General features: G+C 33.2%; 3 protein-coding genes across 21 annotated transcripts; all 3 read right to left on the bottom strand.

Annotated features, from left to right (window-relative positions):
• Nucleotides 1–599: 599 nt before the first annotated feature.
• Nucleotides 600–1,730, bottom strand: LOC121204969 (G-type lectin S-receptor-like serine/threonine-protein kinase SD1-1). Its single transcript, XM_041075883.1, has 2 exons — nucleotides 1,195–1,730; nucleotides 600–1,115 (listed from the first exon to the last, which is right to left on the bottom strand). The coding sequence occupies exons 1-2, from the start codon at nucleotides 1,294–1,296 to the stop codon at nucleotides 855–857; spliced, it is 363 nt and encodes a 120-aa protein (XP_040931817.1). The 5' UTR covers nucleotides 1,297–1,730; the 3' UTR covers nucleotides 600–854.
• Nucleotides 1,731–1,840: 110 nt separating this feature from the next.
• On the bottom strand, nucleotides 1,841–6,900 carry LOC107917775 (protein ABSCISIC ACID-INSENSITIVE 5). Of its 19 annotated transcripts, none has more exons than XR_005900168.1 (8): nucleotides 6,180–6,899; nucleotides 5,704–5,933; nucleotides 5,337–5,461; nucleotides 5,051–5,088; nucleotides 4,153–4,951; nucleotides 3,170–3,817; nucleotides 2,872–2,962; nucleotides 2,407–2,575 (listed from the first exon to the last, which is right to left on the bottom strand). XR_005900168.1 is itself a non-coding variant. In XM_041075865.1 (5 exons), the coding sequence occupies exons 1-4, from the start codon at nucleotides 6,637–6,639 to the stop codon at nucleotides 5,717–5,719; spliced, it is 324 nt and encodes a 107-aa protein (XP_040931799.1). In that variant the 5' UTR covers nucleotides 6,640–6,893; the 3' UTR covers nucleotides 3,282–5,461; nucleotides 5,704–5,716. The 19 variants fall into 19 exon arrangements, 2 of the variants coding, with proteins under 2 accessions (XP_040931799.1, XP_016702573.1); XR_001689834.2 differs by having other exon boundaries at nucleotides 4,153–4,245; nucleotides 6,180–6,896; XR_001689835.2 differs by having other exon boundaries at nucleotides 4,153–4,242; nucleotides 6,180–6,896.
• A 1,546-nt stretch (nucleotides 6,901–8,446) lies between these two features.
• Nucleotides 8,447–10,466, bottom strand: LOC107917264 (G-type lectin S-receptor-like serine/threonine-protein kinase At4g27290). The gene is made up of 3 exons (XM_016846634.1): nucleotides 10,450–10,466; nucleotides 9,271–10,035; nucleotides 8,447–8,741 (listed from the first exon to the last, which is right to left on the bottom strand). Exons 1-3 carry the CDS (start codon nucleotides 10,464–10,466, stop codon nucleotides 8,447–8,449), a joined length of 1,077 nt encoding a protein of 358 aa, XP_016702123.1.
• Nucleotides 10,467–15,200: the final 4,734 nt, after the last annotated feature.

Here is a 15,200-nt window from a genome sequence, read left to right as displayed (position 1 = left end):
CCAACCTCTGACGCAGTAAGTTAACTAACCGACTGTGCAATCCTTCCAAGACATACAAAGCGGCCACCTTTGCATATGCTCAAAAACCCTTTTTGGAGAATATTGACAACTTTCGGCTAGATAGGTTTTAGTGGCTCATGATAATAGTGAAAAAAAATAAATATAAAAATGAAAAAGAGAATTTTATTAAAAGAAAATATGAAGAAAAAAAAGCCTAGACTTTCAGAGAGAGAGTGTTTACAAAAAAAAAGATAAACACCAAATAGAGTCACTTAACCCCCTATTTATAGTGCTAGGGAGATAGTCTAATTTAACTTAAATTCTAAAAAGATAAATACAATTAATTAAAGATAAATAAAGATAATTAAAATAAAATTTTAAAATTGAAATAATCCTAATAATTATCCTAATATTAATTATCCTAATAAAATGGAGTCTTATAAAATAAAATCTCTTCTTTTTGCTTTTTAGTCCTTGTGTCTTCCATGCTTGCACTTTTGGCACAATCTTTTTCTTGTGTCGCATATGAACCCATTGTGTCTTCAAATCCGCACTTTTGTCCCTTAATTTTGCTTTTTCCTCCAAATCAGTCCCTAAAAGATAAATAGCTCAAATTAGTAGGATCAAACTCAGAATAAACACATGATTAATACATAAAAATACGTTATTCTAGAGCATTATCAATTACTAGTTTTAAGATCTCTATGGATAATCCTCAACCTCAAGCCTTGATGAAGGTAGAGTAGTCCCCTAGCAATCCCGCAGATGATCTGGAAACGCTTAGACCAAGTTAAACTATGCGTCTCGTTTGATCTGGAAAGTAGGTATTCTTATTAGTCCTGCAACTCATTTGATTATTGACGAAGCAAAAGTGATATTGAAAGGTTTGTACTGATTTTCATACTGAAAATTAACAAGTCAAGGCTTCTATTAGGCATATATTCATAAACCAGCATTCTCTCATCTCCATGAATGCAGCATCCAAGAAGCCTTACAAGGTTCCGATGCTGAAGTTTGGCAATCAACTTTACTTCATTCTTAAACTCATTCAATCCTTGTCCGGAACTCTTTGAAAGTCTCTTCGCTGCAATTTCTTGTCCATTTCCTAGTGTCCCCTGGAATATTTTACAACACTTTTATGAGCTTTCAATATAATAAAGAAAGACCATTGTGCTAAATGACAGCAAGTTTTACCTTAAAAACAGGACCAAAACCTCCTTGACCTAGCTTGTTATTAAATGAAAAAGAATCAGTAGCTTGAGCTATGGTACGAAACTCGAATGCTGCAAGCGCCATATCTTCATTCTCGTCTTTATCCTCTCTATCATTTAGATTCTTGTCTTTCACTTCATCTGAAAATAGTATAAAACATAGACAAGCACTTGGTTCATACACTATGGGACTGTTTCTTAGATAAAAAATTTGTAAGAAATTCAATAAAAAAGGAAAAAAAATCAATACTACTGTTTAATTTTCTTAAAAAACTGAGATGGAGATTGAGATTTTCTATGATGCGCAACGTCTAACTCTTCATTTTCTTGAAGCATCTCACACATTTTTGGATTTGGGTATGAGATATAATCCTCCAATTATCTTCTGAATACATAAACTTAAAAAACCAAATAAATCCATGTCGGACACAAAATGAGTATCTAATACACAAGTTCGAGTAAGCAAAATTACTGGTATTTGTAAAAAAGAACAAAATTAGTACATTTATGAGGACCATAATTAGTGTTACCATTTAATTTTCTCCTACTTCTGAGAGTGTAACAGACGATTAAAAGAAACCCCAAAAGCGCAGCAATTACCGTCCCAAGTATGAAGGCAAGTTTCACCTTAGCCTTTTTCTTTTGTTCTGCCATTATCAGTAGTGATAAAAAAGCACAAATATTAATTTTTTTATTACACAAAAATCCCAAAAAGCATTATAACAATCACTACAAGAAAATAGACTTTTAGCGGCGTTTTTTTTGCCTTTAGCAAGCGCTTTTAAGCACCGCTAATACTTTTAGCGGCGCTTGGGAAAAAACGTCGCTATATGCAACGCAACAAAAATTAGTGGCGTTTTTTTGAAAAAAACGCCGCTAAAGACCATGACCTTTAGCGGCACTTTTTTCGCAAACGCCGCTAAAGACCATGACCTTTAGCGGCGCTTTTTTCGCAAACGCCGCTAAAGATCTTGACCTTTAGCGCCACTTTTCTCACAAACGCCGCTAAAAATAATGATCTTAAAAAATATTTTATTTTAATTAAATAATATTTATTTCTATGTTAAATATTATATTATGATTAATTTTTGAAATTTGAACTTTAAACTATATACTTTTAAGGATACATAAAAAATATTAATTAAATTAAATTTTCCATTAAAATTTAAACTTCAAAACTAAATATAAAAATTAATGAATTTAAATTTAATACATAAACATTAATTCAATATGTAATTTAATACATAAAAAAAACATACATACAAAGTATTAGAATTTCTAAAACATAATTCATCCTGGTGAGAAAATAATGCCAAAATGTTGAACTCCATATTCCAGTTGACTCCATATTCCCCCACAAGTACCTACAAGGGAGAAATTCCATTAAACGAGAAAAAGTATTGATCATCAATCATCAACAGCTAAAATGTTGAACTACCAACATTAAGAAAGGCGTCATTTAACTAAAACCAGTCTGTATAAATTCTATGCTTATTATGCAAAATGCTTTTGAGTACAAACTGGTTTAGAGCATTATTTTAGACATCTCCCAGAGTTCCATTTGTTTTCTATTAGCAAGTAGATATAGTACACAACTTATCCTATTCCATTGCAAACAACTATTCTTACAAAAAGTCCAGCGCAAAGAAATATATTCTACCTGATAGTCTAGACTCAATGTAGAAGCAAGTCTAGCAAATCCTAACAGTAGTAGCGGAGTTGCAGATTTAAAGGCTGCCTTCCACCAACTCCTTAGGAAGCATTTTGAAAAGTTAGTGGAACATAGATCTGAAACAATATACATCTATATACTGCATACCAAATTTAGATATGCTGCATGCACAAAAGAAAATTGTGATGCCAAAATTATAACGTATGCTCAGAAGAGAAAGAATTTACAATGGTAAGCAATATACATGACAAATTAACACCAGCATCTGGAAAATATAACGATTCACATTGATGATTTGATGTTTCGTGCTTGCCGTGAAGTAACTGCATTCATTAGCACAAAGGAGCCAACTCCAAGGTCCATCTAAAAATATTATGTAAGGTTCAAAAACATTAATATGATAAAATATTTGGGATTGATATTTTCCAGGATAAAAACATAAAAGTTTACTGAAAATACAAACAAATTCAATAAGTTTTAAGATATTGGTAGGACAAGTTTAGAAGTTTTCAAAGTGAATGAATGTAGACATCCACTTCTCATACATAATAATCTTTCTGAAAGGATGTAAAGACCCCTTATGAGAACAACAATAACAAAAATATTATGTACGAGGGTATAGGATTAAATGTTAACATGGGTCCAGACATGGCAAAAATTCCACAGCCTTGCTCGGAGTTGGCTGGACCACTCGACTGTGGTCATTGTGGTTTTTGAAGATTCTTGCATTTTAAGGCAAGCAAGATTTGCCAAATAATAAAGGAGAAAAAGACTTTCCATGGCACTTTGTGAACAAGATGCCAGGCTTTTGGAGCTAAGTTCCACACCATCCATTCCTTAAAATTGAGATGATTCGATGGAGTGGTTAAGCTCGTAAGCCAAGCTATTGACCACCACTGCTGCGACCAATCCTTTAATACATGAGCAAATACTCCTGTTGTTCACAAAAATGGACAAGTATGTAAATTTATACATAATACAGGACAGATAGCAAAATTTTACCAATAAGATTTATAGTAATATATAATACTATAATGTAAGCATTAAAAAATAAAATGACTATACATAAAAATTTAATGAATGAAAAATACATAAAATACTAAATATTAGATTAAATATAAAATAGAATTTTTAAAAAATAAAATAAAATAGACTTAAGATGAGTTTAGACAAAATTTTAAGTGCATATTTCAAATCAAGCTGAATTTGAACAAATATAAAATCTATTAACAACATGCTTAATTCTAAGTTGAATCTCGCCAACAACACCTCTAATCGTGAGCTATGCTTGTTACTGTCGGCTCTAGTAACTCACAAATCTGTACTTTTCGAATCATATTTGGTTCCACTTCATAATGTCTACTGCATACAAAGAATTTTGTAATTAAAATGTGACAGGTTTTGCTAAGTGCTGAAGCTAGAAATGTTAAATTCCCAACAGCCAAGATACACAAGTAAGTGACAAAGTATATCAATAAATTCCCACTACATGTAAGGCAAAGAGTGTGGGTAGAACAATGAAGACATAATCCAAAACTACATGTAAGTTAAATCAGAAAATGAAGTGAATGATTAAGTTAGAGAATGGAGAGATGTGTCCAATCAGTTTTAGTGATTTTATTATTAGGCATTTTGTTTCCACTTATGTAAATTACATAAATATATAACTTCCCTCTAAAACTCGAAAGACAAAGCAACAGTTATGAAGTGCACACAAAAAGCAACGGTTAAAGGTTGCAATCAACCTTTCTCTTTTAACTAATGCTATGTTATACAGACTACTAGTATTATATTGTTCTTAATATTTCACCAAAAAAATGGTTTTATTAAATAAAAAGATTGCACCGCCATGAATGTCTGGAAATGGAACCTTAAAGCTAAGGTTGTTCAGTTAAAGTTTTGTCAGAAAAGCCAAATTATGCAGTTATATCGTGTCTCCACTTGCAAACATATCGTGTCTCCAAGTAGTTATATCTACGTAATAGTATCCCCTCATTCAAATAAAATTAATGTTAGAATCAGATATACATATCCCCATTATTTTCCTGTTGGACTTCTTCTCGAACACCTATAAAGCAGCAGCCTCATAATATTCAGCCAATTTTTATCAGAAACTGAATTAAATAAACATGAAGTTAAAATAGTAACGTAAAACTTGTTTAGATACCTTCTTGAACCGATCCATAGTGCCAGACATTATGCCCCCTGTAGCATCCATGCCATTGCCATGTTTTTTTGCAGACAATAGTAATATATAAATTATCAAAAACTTTACAGTAGTGTGATCTATCTTTAGCTCACTGTAAATCTAATTATCTTTATTATATTTTGAAAGCCAGGTCGACTGAAGGCAAACAAAAAGCTTTTCTTTATATATATTTGATGTATAATGGAGATCCTATAATGTCTTAAAAAATGAAACTATGTCATCCCATATTGTCACTCGGTCTCACCACCACCATTGATCTTGATGAGCTTAAACCTCCTCATTAGTCTCCATATATAGCTGCTCCTATGTGTGCTGTTCTTCCAGTTCTAAACACTGTTTTGCCTTTTTCCCTTGCATCACTTCTCTTTCCTGTACATACAATAGAAGAAATTAATACAACTACCCTTTTAGCATACGGTCTGAATTTAAAACTTTAAACAATTTAAAATTTAATCGATGTGAGATAACACTGGTATAATACATGATGATGCAAAAAAAGGTGATTGTTTACAAGATCTAGACAATATCTGATAAATTGGAGGGATGCATTTCTTTCCTTTGAAAAGTTTGATATATGGATATTAAGTTCATTGGACATATAAAATCAGTACCTCTAGGAGTCTCTCAGCTGCTGCTGCTTCCTGATCCACATGTAAGATGAGAAAGGCCAAAAATCAATAAGTAATACATAGCAAATAAGGAAAATATTGTATATTTTCTCAGTTTCTTGCCACTTGCCAAGAAGAAACATGAGGTCTCTCACTAGGGAAAGTAATTTCTTTAAAAGTGCATTCTCATTTCTCAATTGCTCCACTTTTTCTTCCAGAAATCTTGTATGCTCCTTCAAAACAAGATCGCAGCCTTAGTATAGGAAAACAGTTACATCTGTGGAAATTAAAATCGTAAGAACTAAGTTCCCGTTTCAGCTCTACTAATAAAACAGGAAAAAGAAAGGAAGAATTGTAATTTTCGACTAGTATGCTTGCATATATATACATGCTGCCTTCTAGATATGACTGTATGGAACAACTTGGCTAAGTTTGGGGCTGTATTCTAGATTCTACTACTACTGCGCACACATACGCACCTGAGACCTGGCTCGAGATTTTGCAGCTGAAATTCTATTTTTGATCTTATTCTTCCTCTTCTTTTGCTCAGCCTCTTCAATGGCTTCTTGTATTTTGTTCCTCCCTCTCTTGTAAACAGGTAAATCATTCATTATGAGCAACTCTCCACTTCCTGATGGTGCATCTGCAGCCAAAACCTGCATTCGAGACCTATATGGGAACCCTAATGGATTAATTAAACACCTTCTATTTCTGATAATCTTATTCTGATCATTTAGACGATAAGAAGAAGATCTAGTTTCTTTCACGATATTATGAATCCCTATTTCCTGCTGCTGTGGTACACTGTTGCAGGTTGCATTAGGAATTTGTTGCTTTCTTGCGGCTGTTCATCGTCTGGTTTCTCAACTTTGACATCACTCATTTCTCTCATTCAACTATAAGCGTGAATTAATCGAATATTTACCTTTTCTCCAACATTGACAGAAACTCTAGATGCTGAAAAACCTGGCCGAATCGCTTTCCCTAATACCTGAAAAAAATTGATTTTTTTAAATATAAGGGCTTTACTTAAACGAAGAACTATTAAAAAAAACTTAGGAATTTTGGGGGAAATTTAGAGATTAGGGGAAATGTAGAGAATTGGGGAAATCAATTTTGGGGTTTTGCTGGAAATGGCTAAACGTTTGGGATATATGTTTTGGGATTTTGGGGGAAATGGCTAAGTGTCGGGCATGACACAAGAAGATGAAATTTAAGAAAAAAAGACGATGTCGTTTTCATAGTGTTTTTTGTGGCGTTTTTTAAAAAAACACCACTAATCTCTTAATTTTCATATTTATTTTTATTATAGTGTTTTTGTGGCGTTTTTTAAAAAAACACCACTAATCTCTTAATTTTCATATTTATTTTTATTATAGTGTTTTTGTGGCGTTTTTTAAAAAAATGCCACTAATCTTTTAATTTTCATATTTATTTTTATTTGTTATAATAGTGTTTTTTGTGGTGTTTTTTTAAAAACGCCACTAATCTCTTAATTTTCATATTTATTTTTATTTGTTATAATTTAGAAGCCATAATAATTAATTAATGATTGTCAATATTTAATAATATATATATAAAGTTTATCTATTATCTCTTAAATAATTTAAACTATAAATATAATTTTAATATATTAAGATTAATATTATTTCTTTTACAATTATATAAGAAATCGTTTAATATATAAATTAAATAATACTAATTAATTTAAACCCTAAACCTCTAACCTTTACCCCTAAATATTAAATTCTAAACCCTAAACCCATAACCCATATCCCTTAACCCTTAAAACCTAAACCTTTAACACATAACCCTTAAACCTTAAACCCTAACACATAATCCATAAACCATAATCCATAAACCTTAAAATATTAACTCATAAATCATAAACCCCTAACCCCTATCCCTTAACGCCTAACCCTTATCCCCTTAACGCCTAACCCCTATCCTCTTAAAACTTGTTTTGGTGTAATGTATCTCTTTTACAATTATATAAGAAATCATTTAATATATAAATTAAAAAAATACTAATTAATCTAAACCCTAAACCTTTTAACCCCTATCCCATAAACACTAAACTCTAAACCCTTAACCCCAAACCCCAAACCCTTACACCTTAAACTCTAACCCTAACCATTAAACCCTAATTAATCATAATCCCTAAACCCATAATTCATCATAAACCTTCAAATACTAGTTAACTCCTAAACCTTAAACCCTAAACCATATATCTTAAACTATAGTTAACTCATAAACCTTAAACCCTAAACCATATATCTTAAACCATAAACCATAAACTATAATGATAATTAATTCGATATTTTAAATTCAATACTATCTCTTTTACGATTATATAAGAAAATATTTAATATATTGTATAACCATAAATTTTAATAATCATTGTTTTAGGGGTTATAGATTAGTGTTTATGATTTTTTTGGGTTTAGGGGTTATATGACTTTTAACGGCGTTTTTCCAAAAGCACTGCTAATGCTCTAGTTTTTAGCGGCGTTTCTGGTTTTTCACGGCGTTTTTCCAAAAGCGCCGCTAATGCTCTGGTTTTTAGCGGCGTTTTGCCAAAAGCGCCGCTAATGCTCTATTTTTCGCGGCGTTTTTGTGGTTTTAGTGGCGTTTTTGGTAAAACGCCGCTATTGCTATGTGTTTTATAATTTTTGCGGCGTTTTTTGATAAAACGCCGCTAAAAACCTATTTTCCTGTAGTGAATATGTAATAACATGTTGTAGTTTTATAAAGCACTACCTGCTTCTGAAGCAGACAGTCTGATGTAAAGATCCTGACCATCTGATTGAAATTGTTTGATATCAAGCAGGTTACCAAACCATATGGCACAGCCACTACCTCCTCTTCTAACATATAGATTAGTGTAGGCCATGCAAGAACAGTTCCTCAAGCACTTGGCTCTACATTGCTTGAGATTCATAGTTTTATTAACCCAAGAGTTTGTGGTTTCTGGGATTTTCACCTTCCCAATTCTGATAAATCCGTCTCCACTCTTGCAGTTAAGTGACTTACTGTAGGAACTAAGAAAACAGAATGAGAAATTTGACAGAAGCTTAAGCAAGAAGCATCGATGTCTTGCTGAACAAAACAAGAAAATTCAGCCTAAGAACTTTAGTAAAAACTAGAGAATGAAGAAGAATTTCTAAAAGATTATCATATTTTTTGAATTTAGGCATAAAGCCATTAGAAATACCAAGCATTTCAGCTGGTCAAAATGATACAATGTCACCTAATCATCACCTAACTCCACTAATAACCTAGTAAATTGATAAACTTAACTTGCACACTTAGTAAAGCTAATTTATCAGCTCAAACATCACCTATTACATCAAGTACAATACCAACTTAGCTCTAATCTAACTAAGTTACAAAACAAACACTTGAAGTAACAAAATGAAAATTAGCAGCATGAGTTTCAGCTGCAATTGCATGGCTCGGCAGCTTGGTCTGCTTCTTTGTCTGCATGCAGGCCAACTTCAACACTTACTGTGTATGCAGCCGTCGGGCCAATCCGATGAGTTCCATCTCTAGAGCCATTTCGGTCTGAACCTTGTCAAACATTGACAAGCCGGGAGCTTATTGTTATCACAGTTCCCATTTGGACCACAAATTCCGCTTCTGTCACATAAGTCACTTGGCATGATTGAGAACAGCTTCCAAGTTTGAGTTTCCGGGTTCCATGTATACCTTTGTCTTACACTTTGGGTTTGGTTCAAAACGAACCTCGACATCACTGATTTGTTTTTGGGGGAATATATGTAGTAAACCTCATTTTCGTTCCACACAAAGTAATAACAAAAGATGGGATTCGACCTTAAATTTGGCATCCCACTAAATCCATGGCCATTTCTATAGTACTTTTCTGAGCCTTTCCTTTGCACCATCTTTGGGTTTCCTTGGAGTTCTTCACCAAAAGTAAAATCACCTGGAGATGGATCATCCCAATTCTTCCAGGCTGCTAGTCTTCGATTAAGACCAGTTCTCAAATTAATACCAATTTTCATCCCTGGTAAGATCGTATCTGATGGATAATCAAAGCTTTGCCACAAGTAATTCTCTGGTTCACTATCCTTTCCATCTCTGACAACAAGATTACCTGAATCCAGGAGCTGCAATAATGGATTCTCAACTCTTGCTGTCGAGTTGGTCCACCAAACAGCTGTTGTGTTCTGAATTAGAAGCAGGATTTTCCCATTACTTTTTATCTTCAACAAGCCATTGGAATCGTTTATTGGGTTTACCCTGTTTGCAACCCAAACAATAGTTTGCCCGGTGATGTTGTTGTACCAGATTCCCAGGTAGCGGTTCTTAGAACTGCCAGGAGAGAAGAAACCCAATTGAAAGCTTTAATCATCGGAGACCAAGGTCATGCCATCGGTGAGTGAGTCTGATTGAGAAAGGATGTCGATTGCAGTTGAAGCTTTTGAGAATATGATGAGGAAACAACAAGCAGTGTAAAAATAGAAACCCATTTCCATGGATATCTAGTATGAGACCACATTGCTCACCGAATTAAGTATAGATTCCATTTTAATAAGCATTCTAAGTTCATGCATTGGCTCTAAACGCAAGTCTTTTGCGTTGAATAGTTGACCGTAGGCATCGATATCGATGACTATTGTTAATAGAACTCCTACCAGTCATCTTTCTCGTATTGAAATATACCATAATTTCATATTTAGTATTACAAAGTAATTTTCATCAGTGATATATTGCAAAGTAACATACCAGACATAACAGTACATATCAGTTCTACAGAAACATAAGACATCTAACCACCATCATACAAACCATACAAACACAAATGTAAAAACTTATCCCCCTAATAACAACCAGACAATGTTAACAAAAATCACCCCTATTATAAATCAATGTTTATTCCTAACAATGATAAATCCCCTAGCTTTGACAATTGCAGTCAAAAGAAAAACTTGAAATTATCATCAACTCAAGCCCTCTGAATCATTTAAACTATACCACTCTTCATTTTGACTCTAAAAAAAAGTCATTATAAGCCTCAATACCTTTAAGAAGAACTGCACTACACTTCGCTCCTTAAACCCCTCCCTCATATTCAAAGATAGGACCTAACTAAAACAACATAAAACAATGAAATATAGCTCCACATTGTAAGACACCTCATACAACAAAATCCTTCACTTGAATCTTCACATAGCCTTAACCTTAGCTAACTCTTCTCTTATTTCATCAGTGTCGCCATCAACTTCCAAGCCCAATAATTTCCTCAACTCCTATGCCTCTTTAACATCTTCTAAGATATTAAATTTGAAAAATCTAACACCTCATTTGTTGCTCTTGTTTTAGATTTTGATATTGTTTTAGATTTTGATCTATAATTCTGTTTCTTAAACCTTACTTTCCTAGCTCTGGTTAATGTTTTTTTCGCAAAAAAATTGGATAGCATTACCTCCTCAATGTCTTTTTAGATTGTAACGACCCAATTTTTATCGGTGTCGAAGGAATTTTGATTTTTGACGATGTAATTTTTTAACCAAGAGTGTCTAAATATTGAAACGAGAATTTTTATGAAACAATTATGAGATTAGAAAATAGAATTATTTATAAAATTGATTAAACAATTATAGAAATAGTATAGAGACTAAATTTCAAGGTGAGTAAAATAAAGAGATTTAATTGAAGCTTTACACAGGCCGTTGTTAAGAAATTTAGCATGACCTTAAAATTATCTCCGTTCGGTTTGGGTTAAAAGACTGCCACCCTTTTCTGGTTTTCGGAAAAAAAAAGTTACATAAAATTCTTAATTCGTTTCCGCCTACATGATTTTCTAATTTTACAAAAATAAAATTAAAATTTTTGTGTGAAGATGATAGTCACGATTTAATTGCAAACCAAAAATTATGAAAACCTAAATGATCGCGAGGTTTCGTGATAGGTTTTAAATATTTATAATTACTCGTTCTTGAACTAACTATTATCGCGATGTAGGCAAGTGTACCTATCGAACAGTAGTATAGTTTTAGCAAGATCGTATTGTCGGACCCAAAGGAACTACAAGTACTAGTAATGACTGTCTTTTTATTATCTAGCCTAAGAATAATGGGGTTTTGTTTTAATTAACTAATTGTTTAAACTAAGAATGGACAGAGAAAAGAATTAGGGAATTGCTTTTGGGAAAAATCGATTGACTTAAGACAATACCTAAGGAAAAATCCACCTAGACTTTAATTGTTATTCTGGCTCCGAATCAGACGATTTATTCGTTCAACTTGTTCCGTAGAGATCCCTAAGTTATGTTATTATCCCTATTCAAGACTAATAACGTCTAATCCCTATATTGAATAACCAAGACTTTTCTCTAATTAACACTCTAGGGTTACATTAACTCGATCTATGGATCCCCTTATTAAGTTTCACCCTAATCTGGCAAAATCTTGTCACCTTATTTCTAGGCGCGCAATCAACTCCACTTAATTATGACAAAAGTACTCTTAGACAGGGTCTATTCCTCCTCTAAATAAGAGCATGTCTGGAATCAGTATCCTGGGATATCAAAACAAGAATTAAGAACACTTAATTAAGAACAAGTTAAATATTTATCATACGATTCAGAAAATAATAACAAGATTCGTCTTAGGTTTCATTCCCCTTAGGTATTTAGGGGTTTTAGTTCATAACTAAATAAGAAAATATCTCAGAAGAATAAAAAATACAAAACATAAAGAAATCCCAAAATTCCTGAAGGGAAATTGAGGAGAGATCTTCAGTCTTGATGATGAATTCGGCTTCTGAGATGAATCAATCAGCTTCCTTGGAGTAATTCATTACCCCCTATTCTCTATCTCCCTTTTCTCCTCTTCTAGGGTGTATTTATAGGCTTTGGAATGCCTATGAGCCCTCAAAAGTGGCCTTTTCCGAATTGGACTCAACTTGGGCTCGGCAGGGACACGCCCGTGAGACACGCCCTGTGCGATTACTTTAGGTCATGTTTGAGCCTGCCAAATTGACACGGTCGTGTGGTTTGCCCGTGTGAATTGTGCTCCGATTCTGCCAATTTGACACGGCCATGTGGGCTGCCCGTGTGAGGAAGTCCAGGCCGTGTTGAGTTCGTACTTTGGACCATTTTCTCTGTTTTTGGCCCGTTTCTTGTTCCTTTCACTCTCCTATGCTCTTCTAAGTATAAAACATGAAATTAAAGCATTAGGAGCATGGAATTCACCAATTCTAATGAGAAATCATCCATAAAATGCATTAAACATGGGGTAAAAATATGTATAATTTACGGTTTATCACTAAATACAACATAAATTTTGACAAAATTACTTTATAACAATTATAAAATAATAAACATCTATCCATTCACATATATAAATTCAAAACAGTCATATAGTACAAGGTAACTTTCATAAATTTATTCAGTCAAAAGAGAGAAGTAAATTATGTAATCTAGTTTACACTATAAACATAACATAATCTAGTTTTGGTATCAATTGTTGGAAAAATTCAGTTTAAAAAATGTTTATGTTACACAATAGAAAATTGATTTTTTTAAAGAATGGACATTTGTGTTATTTATAGTAATAAACCATTTACCAAATCAGTATCGTTGTTTTGAGTTAGGCAGTCTAGGTCATTTCCCAACTTTCTATCAACACAATCTTCTCTATTATTCTTGAACCCTTGACTTGTTCAGTTTTTGAGCTCTAAATTCATGAATTGACTAACACAATGTAAACTTTATTGATGTTCCAATAGGGAATATTAGTTTCTCTCTATGGGTTAGAAACCAAAAGTTGAACTCTCTTGAAGAATGTAATTTATTTGAAGAATAAATCACATTAGTCTTTATTTATAGATAAATTCACAAGGTTCTAGTTGAGCAAAAGGTAATAAAATAATAATATTTTAATAGAAAATACATAGTCTCACTAGGACTACAAATACTTGGTGGCACCACCCTTATCTGGGACTAAGGTTTGTTGTCCATCATGTATTAGATGGGTTTATTGGGCACATTCCTGTATTGGATACAATTTTTTTTTTGAATAAAAGACCTGAGGGACAGCATCAATTTATTGCATCTTTTAAAACAAGCTCATGGATATCCGACGGATAATCCACATCAAAATCCATAGTACAATTTTTATCCTTAGCCAATTTACAAAGATGATTCGCTATTCTATTACAGCATCTAGGAGCCCAATTAAATTCGAAACAAAGAAAAGAATCAAACTGCCTATAAATCTCCTGTACATGATGGCCCAAAGTAGTCAAGTCAAAATTCATTTTATTAAAGCGGTTTACCAGACTGACACAGTCAGGCTCCAACTCCAAATTATTCCAATTTTTTGATTGGGAAAACTTGATGCTTTCTTCCAGAGCCTGCATCTAATTTAACCAACTCATCTAATTTAACCAACCTAATAAATAATTGTTGGTATCAAGGGTAAGTGGTCTATGCCCTATTTAAGGTTGAATTTCAATGTTTAGGTCGAATAGTTAGTGCTTGCGATCGAATTGGTGACTTGAAAATTAGCATATCACTGATAAATGTCACGTTCTAAATGTTGTTTTAGGTATTGGATTTGTTGTAGTTTTGTTTGCATCGAAAAACGACCAGGTGTATGACTCGAACTCGTAAAAACAATGAATGGCGTGAAGCTGAAAAACTCACTATTAATGCCACATGGCTGTGTGCTAGACCGTGTGAGTCATACGATCATGTGTCAGGTCGTGTGGGTCATTTTTTTAGTAAACTCTAAATTAGGGTTTGTTAGGTAATAAATATGATTCTGATACATGAAATCTAATATTTTGCTTCTGTATGTGTGACTTCTACAAGCATGTTAGTATGTACTAATGTGTAAAGCATGTATGATATATTTGTATCAAAATGTCTGGTTAGTGTTTGCATGTGCATTGGGGTGGAATAAAGATGTGATGGATGAAATGTTAGCAGTTTAATGATCTACCTTATTTGGTGGTTTTAACCACATATCTATTATGGTGGTTTGATCACACTTATCTAATTCTGGAGGATTACCACACTATTTCTAGTAGCTTGACTGTACTATTCTAAAAAGTGGCGTATGCTCACTTATATGTGTGTGGGGTTGGGTAGGTATTTATTACCCTAATTGGTATGTAGAGATAAACGAAGATGGTGCATAGCAGATAGGGGTAAGATCTGTATCTGTTCTAAACTAAGTGTTGCATCGCATGATATTCCATGCCATACATATCTGATCTAATAATTATGTTGCCTTGCATCATATGCCATGCTGTGTATTCTGTTTAGTATCTGACTTTTGTATGAATTGTGCTATTTGTTCTACTTTTATGGGCCAAGTTACACAGTAAGCTTGTTATTTCACCCTTTATTTTTGACTTCTCAAGTGATCAGCAAACTTAGAATCGAGCGGTGCACGAGAGCTTAGTATAAATAAGACGGTTTATGCTTTTAAAATATTATGGACTTTTTGGGCTTTTGGAATGGAAAC

This window comes from Gossypium hirsutum, chromosome A01 (genome assembly GCF_007990345.1).
Source record: "Gossypium hirsutum isolate 1008001.06 chromosome A01, Gossypium_hirsutum_v2.1, whole genome shotgun sequence".
Taxonomy (NCBI): Eukaryota; Viridiplantae; Streptophyta; class Magnoliopsida; order Malvales; family Malvaceae; genus Gossypium; species Gossypium hirsutum.
Note: the sequence above shows the minus strand (reverse complement) of the source record. Positions and strands in the feature narration are given on the sequence as shown.

Excerpts from the sequence above, each read along its gene's own strand:
- LOC121204969 (XM_041075883.1), bottom strand. The coding sequence starts at position 1,296 with ATGGCGCTTGCAGCATTCGAGTTTCGTACCATAGCTCAAGCTACTGAT. Across the intron at positions 1,116-1,194 it reads GTTTTGGTCCTGTTTTTAAG|GGGACACTAGGAAATGGACA; the intron begins GTAAAACTTGCT and ends AAAATATTCCAG.
- LOC107917775 (XM_016847084.2), bottom strand. Across the intron at positions 5,934-6,179 it reads AATCTCGAGCCAGGTCTCAG|GAGCATACAAGATTTCTGGA; the intron begins GTGCGTATGTGT and ends CTTGTTTTGAAG.
- LOC107917264 (XM_016846634.1), bottom strand. Across the intron at positions 8,742-9,270 it reads GCTTGTCAATGTTTGACAAG|TTCCTACAGTAAGTCACTTA; the intron begins GTTCAGACCGAA and ends CTGTTTTCTTAG.